At 35.3% G+C, this 6544-nt stretch overlaps 1 protein-coding gene across 2 annotated transcripts; it reads right to left on the reverse strand.

Annotated features, from left to right (window-relative positions):
• Positions 1 to 293: 293 nt before the first annotated feature.
• LOC110791017 (CSC1-like protein ERD4) lies at positions 294 to 4686 on the reverse strand. 2 transcript variants are annotated; one of them, XM_021995776.2, is made up of 6 exons: positions 4244 to 4686; positions 2977 to 3128; positions 2592 to 2867; positions 1309 to 2156; positions 890 to 1145; positions 294 to 792 (listed from the first exon to the last, which is right to left on the reverse strand). In XM_021995776.2, the coding sequence occupies exons 1-6, from the start codon at positions 4503 to 4505 to the stop codon at positions 415 to 417; spliced, it is 2172 nt and encodes a 723-aa protein (XP_021851468.1). In that variant the 5' UTR covers positions 4506 to 4686; the 3' UTR covers positions 294 to 414. The 2 variants fall into 2 exon arrangements, with proteins under 2 accessions (XP_021851468.1, XP_021851469.1); XM_021995777.2 differs by having other exon boundaries at positions 2977 to 3055; positions 4244 to 4384.
• Positions 4687 to 6544: the final 1858 nt, after the last annotated feature.

Here is a 6544-nt window from a genome sequence, read left to right on the forward strand (position 1 = left end):
AATTGAATTAATTAAGGGGTGAGGAGAGGGTGTTGGACTGCTGGGGGAAGGGGTTGAGTTTATTTTACAGGGTAAATTTATACTTCGCATATCAAACGTGGGCGGCTAATAATAATCTCAAACTATATTCGTGTACACAAGGTACAACCGTACAAGCACGCGATCAAAGAAGTATCCTCACTTCCTCAGTTGTACCACGCACAAGGTACAACCGTTTGTACACATTTTGGCGAATTTGTGAATACCTTAATTACCTGGGCCAACATAATTTACTACGAAGTAATATACACGTATACAAGTACAACCTTTGGCAAATCACACAAAAAATACAGAGAGTATATATTAAAAATCACACAAAAAATACAGAGCATATAATAACATTTAACCATAGCATGAAATACACAGTTTTTGAGATTAAACTTGTCCATAGTGATCACCATCCTCTCCGTTTTGATCATCACCATCTAGCTTATCCTTATCAAAGTTCAAACTTGGAGGGATGAATGATCTGTAAGCGCGTTCGATGTCAGGAGTTTCCTTGAGTTCATTACATACAACATCGAGTGCTGTATGCTGGAAGAAACGATAGAATTTCTTGTTACAAACGAACGCAAAAATCACGGAAACTAAAAGAAGTGGGACAATAGCGAAGGTGGCGTGGAAGAATCTCTTGATTCCAAAGTAACCAAGCATAATAACTTGATAAAAGATTAGTGCTGAAAGAAATCTAGTATGAATATGAGGCCACATCCTCCCATAACTCTCACATGATGGAACATAGACTTTTAGTGCCTGTTATAAAGGAAAGGGAAAAACTAGTTAGAGATCAACTAAAAACTAGTATATTTACATAGTTACATATTATTAGTGTTACTAGTTAAGAAATTACTTGATTCCTCATGACAACCCATCCCAGGCCGAAGTAGATAGCACCAAATGGAATGATCAGTGGTGCAATAACAGAGTAACATAGGGTAATTGTGAGAATAAGCATGTCTCCTGGAACCCTTGTCTCAAATCCTAAATCCCCCGGAGCCCATGCCTCTTTCACTTCTGCTTCCGTCTTGCACATAAATTTTCTATTTATATGGAACATGATGAATGGAACCAATCTGGACAATTCTAGACCAAACCCTACAAAAAACCTGCATCAAATGCACAACAAAAACAAATTGATCAGATTCTAATTATCTAATTTCAGCTAGACAAGTAATTTGAACCCTATCATTATTTTGCATGATATACTTATCAACTAGAGATGGCCAAAACGGGAAAAAAAATAAAGGTGGAATAGGTATAGTTTATTACCTGAGGGCCACAAAGGTCAAGAAGAAGATGGCACTGTATGGAATTTTCTCCGCAAGTAAATCAACAATTGCACTCAATAATTTGGGCTTACCCTCCAATGACTTGATACTACTATATAGGCTACTACCTAGGGTCACTCCAATGAAAACATTCAAAACTGTGAAATAGAAATATTTGCCGGAAGCAGCCCTCATTGCATGGCTCTCCGAAGGAATTCCTTCTGCTTTAGATAGAAACATTAGTAATTTTGGAAGTATAACCAAAAATATTATAAGCACAAGTTGAGGAAGATAAGCCTCCAACACTGTTCGAATAGAAATTATTTGGATAACAGGTTTTAGGAAAGGCAGAAGCATCCCAAGATTCTCAAATGTTGAAAATGCTGAGATGAGGCTAATCGGAATCATGAAGAAGATTATTGATACTGCAACGATAGTGTACACAACATACTGGCGTATAACCCTAGAAAAATAATTGATAGAAAGGTTACTCCAAATCAGTTGACGTGGTTCAGGAGCATCTACTACTATCCAAGTGTCAACCATTCGGGCATGTAAACTCTGAGCAGCAGAAGCAGCAGCCACCCTACTCGAAAAGAATACAAGTGCTGCAGGAAGTTGTCGATCTCTTAAGGTGATTTTTTGCTCAGTTTCTAACATAGGAGTAAGTTCATTTATCTTCTCATTGTAGTATTCTATGGTATCAACCTTATTGCTAAAAAGCAAGCCAATACGATTTGTCGGTCTGATTCCCTCAGGACTACCAATTGTTCTTGATTGTGCATAAATTGTTTCTGCTCGCACCAGTTTCTTCCTGTATCCCTCTAACTTCTTCCAGATTTTGTTAACCTGTAGAATGAAAAGGTAAGGCTATGCTACAAAAATTCACTAATAATTAACTGAAACATGTAAAACATAGTAACTCTTCAATTACCAATTGTTGTTTTTCATATTTATGAAATATAAATACCTTTAGAACTGTTAAACTTTGAGATATTCTGATGAGAATTCCAAAGAAAGACTAAATCGATAATATGGAGATGTGTAAACTTAAGTAACAAAGGAATACATATACTCTGTAGTTATGGAACTTTAGCCAAATTGCTTCAATCAAATGTGACCGACTCTTTCAAGAGGAAGATATTATTTAGAGTTTTCTACGCTTTCCTCAAAAAATGTCTGAAGTACTAAGTGAGACGATCATTATTATGTAAAACAAATTGAAGTGTAGTCAGCAAGAAATGCATCATAGGGATTAGGGAGAAGACAGAAATAAAAGCTCACCTCCTTATTATCTGTTACAATCATGGACTTATAGAATGTATCAGGATAAATGGCTCTAAAATAGGAATCAACTTCTTCCTTCTTGATCTCACCTTCGGGCGAAGGGGGTATATCTCTTACAAGAACTGCAAACTGTTCGGCCCTTGGTTCAGCAGACATAAGAGCAGTAGCCCTTATTTCAGAAACATGTTTATACGCCCTCCATAGGAGCAAATATGTAACTAGAGAAATCCAGTAGACAGCAATCATATATGCCCACAACCTCCAACTTCCTGGCTGTAAATGAAAGTCAGTTGATAATTATACTATAGAAATTTGTAGTAAATCAATACACAATGATTTATTGGTTTATAGACATGAAGGGTATCGAAAATAGAATACTTACTCCAATATGTTCCATGGAGTACTTATCAAACTCGGTGAACGTTCCATTGCTTATGGTTGTGGAGTTTTTCAATCTGATACTGTGATCCGTGGCGGCAATAGGCAAAAGAGTTGGAAGTAGCACAATGCCAGCCAAAACAAACAATGTGAAAGCTATCAAATAAACCAGTTACATCATTAGCTATCAGCAGTTGCACTTAATTACTTTTCACACAATTGGACAAGACACACTACGGAGTACGGACTACAGAGTACGGAGTACTACATTTCAAAGCCAATGCAATGGTTAAATTAATACATTAAAAGTTGCGGAAGTCAAAACGTTGCAATCAATTTCGAAAAAAAAGTGTAATTAATTACTAATACTCCCTCCGTATTCGTATTTATTTAAGGGATACACTTGCCTTTTCCGGACGTATTTATTTAAGAGATACACTTGCCATTTGTAGTAACTTATCAACCCCACCATCTAATTAAATAATATATTTAATATATCTTATGTCCCACCACCCTATTAAACAAATAATTTAACAACTACACCCCACCCCCCAACCCCTAAAATGACATGGTCCCCACTCGTTTTACTTATTAAAATATCTACCCAACTCCACTTGTTTTATTACTTTATTTTATTCAATTCTTTTTCTTAATACCCGTGTCCGACCAAGGGTATCTCTTAAATAAATACGGAGGGAGTATTACATTTTTCCATCAAATTGGCAATAAGCTTGAGACCAACGGTACTGCGTATACATTTTCCCCATCAAATCAAATTATTAAACCCAATTCATTAATAAGATGTCATTTCATGACTATTTATTTTTGTTGTGGGTGGGAATGAGCCTAACATGGCGGAGATTCGAACATGAGACCTATAATACACACTGTTATATAAGCCCTAAGCCCTGGATCTTAACCACCAGGGTAGAACTCATGGTATTTTCATGACTAATTAATAAATACATCTTATTAAAATAATCCTACCAATCAAGTTGAATCTTACAGCATAATAGATTAATTGCCGACAGTTGTCGCATGTTCATGCTAATTATGGCTATATTGCCTATAATAGTAATCATTTTTAGCTTTGCTAATTAATCAAAAGCTAATAAAACCTTACACAGGTTTGAATCCCCGCCCCATATTTATTCTGAATTGCAATTGTAGCTCATTCGGGAAAAAAAAAAAGTTAGCAGGTTAACATAAATTAAAACTAGAAAACCACACAAGACAACAAAAGATAAAACCCAAAAGGGAAATATATGTACCAGTGGAAAGGAAGACGAAATAAACGGCAGTATCAACACCAGAAACAGAAATGATATCATCTTCAGAGGAAGAAATAGCTTCCTTGATCCACGACATCGGGTTTCGGGTTTTCGTACTAGGATCCATACCCTTAATAATACGATTCGGGTAGTAAATTACTTCATTTCCAGGTTTCCTAGAGAGCCAAGTGAAGAGAAACATCAAAACCACAAATATAAGGAATGAAGTTCCAAAAGATGTAAGAAACGACCGTAAATCCATCTTCAATTCCTCTCACAAACTCAAAGATTTAATTGATTTTAGATTGTTTGGGTCACTGGGTGGATAGAAAGGGAACATTTGAGCTAATATGAAAGCATTTTAAGATATGAATGATAAAAGACAAATGATGGCCTACTAGTGCTCCTTATTCCCTACTTCGTTTATCCCTTTTCTAAGAAAAATCATACTACCATCTGTTTTCCTAATTTCTACGGAGTATTCTAATTCAATTCTTGTTTTCACATGGGTTTAAAGTTTAATTAGACCTGTTAAAAATCGACACAACTCGAAGATCAATCTGTAACCGACCTGAAAACACTCGGGGTTACTAAAAAAAATTGACCAGTAACCCGATATTATCCGAATCCCAATAACCCGAATTTCCGAAATGTAATGGGTTAAAATCCGACCGAACCTGTTTTTTACCCGACCAATCGAAAATTATTGTACTTGTAGGAATAAATGAGATTATGAGGAACTTTAAACACATTAAACACGTTATTGTTACTGTTGTTAGGGTAATATATATGATTTTGATTGAATTATAAGTCATTCTATGATTGAATCTGACTAAATACAAACTTGTTTAAAAAAATTCGTAATTTGTGCACATATTTGTATATTTATTACTCAAATTAATGAAAATATAATAACCATTTTAAAATCTATCAACCCATTGGGTCGACTCGAACTCGAGACTTATGGGTATTGAACAATCATTTATAAACCCAAAGCGACCGTCCTGAATTAACCCAAACCCGAAAGTAATATTTTAAAACCTGGTCAATCCGTTTGACAGGTCTACTTTAACAAAGGCATACTACTAGTGTACAATAAATTTATTGTTTATTAGTGTGACTTTTATCCAATTTTTGGTAACTTCTAACGTGTTTTGATTAACTTCTTATATTTAGAACGTAACTTTTATTGATAAACTTTTTAAAAGATTACATGACTACTTTTACACATTATTGAGACATGAGTGACTTAGAAAGGATGATCTTTACTAAAGAGAAATTTTTATAACTAAAAATAAATAACTTTTACGTCATACAGGTTACTTTTAAACATTTTGAGATAACTTTACATCTAGTACACCGACTTTAATTAAAAGTTTATGAGCTTTTACGTACTTTTTCTTTAATCTACTTATGTCAAGTGACTGGTACTTTTTTTTTTTTTGAGAGGAAGTAATTGGCACCTAGCGTTGTCTTTTTTTTTTTTTTACATGGCCTTAATTTTACATAAATTAAAAGGTTTACACACTAAACAGAGTACTAGGGTCTTTATAGACAATTACATATACTACAAAACAAACTAAATGCATAATCAGTCCTTCTCCGTTGGACCCTAGATTGTTGGCTTGGTTTTGTTTACAACGCCAGACCACACATAGCGTGCCAAAACTGTTTTTAATGAGTTCCTTGAAGATGATTGAATTTTTGGGGAGGTAAACAATTGGAGGCGGCCTTAAGAACCTGTAAAACTTGAAATCCAAGGAAAGAAGTAGAAGAGTAGTAACAACACGAGCCAGTTGCAAAGCGCCTGTGAATTGCTCACAAGCTATAAGAATAACAAAATGTGACTCGAAAAGCATGTTATGAACCCCGTAAAATGGGGAGCAGCATTGAAATAAAATTTTAGCGACAAACAAAGTCATCGCTAACTTAAATTGAGAATTAACATTAGTTAATCTCAACAACGAACAGACAACCAAGACCCATGAATACCAAAACCTCCCTCCCACACAGACCTTCTTCCCTCAACATACCCAACCCCTCTCCTCCACATAACGACTTTCAATCTGTGAAAGAGGAAACAACATCCATTATCACTGCCTCCAAGAACCTATTAACTAATCCCAACTTTCCTCCATCAATCTTCCAACAAAGGCTATTCCACATAGGACACCTTAATACAACTCACACAACCAAAACACATGTGTTTAGCAACAAATGCAACAACCTCATATAGAAACACATCCAACGAAAATAAAGAGAACCAGCATACTACAACCCACCAAAACCAACAAGAACTAA

Source organism: Spinacia oleracea, chromosome 5 (assembly GCF_020520425.1).
Source record: "Spinacia oleracea cultivar Varoflay chromosome 5, BTI_SOV_V1, whole genome shotgun sequence".
Lineage (NCBI taxonomy): Eukaryota > Viridiplantae > Streptophyta > Magnoliopsida > Caryophyllales > Amaranthaceae > Spinacia > Spinacia oleracea.

Excerpts from the sequence above, each read along its gene's own strand:
- LOC110791017 (XM_021995776.2), bottom strand. The coding sequence starts at position 4,505 with ATGGATTTACGGTCGTTTCTTACATCTTTTGGAACTTCATTCCTTATA. Across the intron at positions 3,129-4,243 it reads TTTCGTCTTCCTTTCCACTG|CTTTCACATTGTTTGTTTTG; the intron begins GTACATATATTT and ends TTTATTTGATAG. Across the intron at positions 2,157-2,591 it reads TTGTAACAGATAATAAGGAG|GTTAACAAAATCTGGAAGAA; the intron begins GTGAGCTTTTAT and ends TTCATTCTACAG.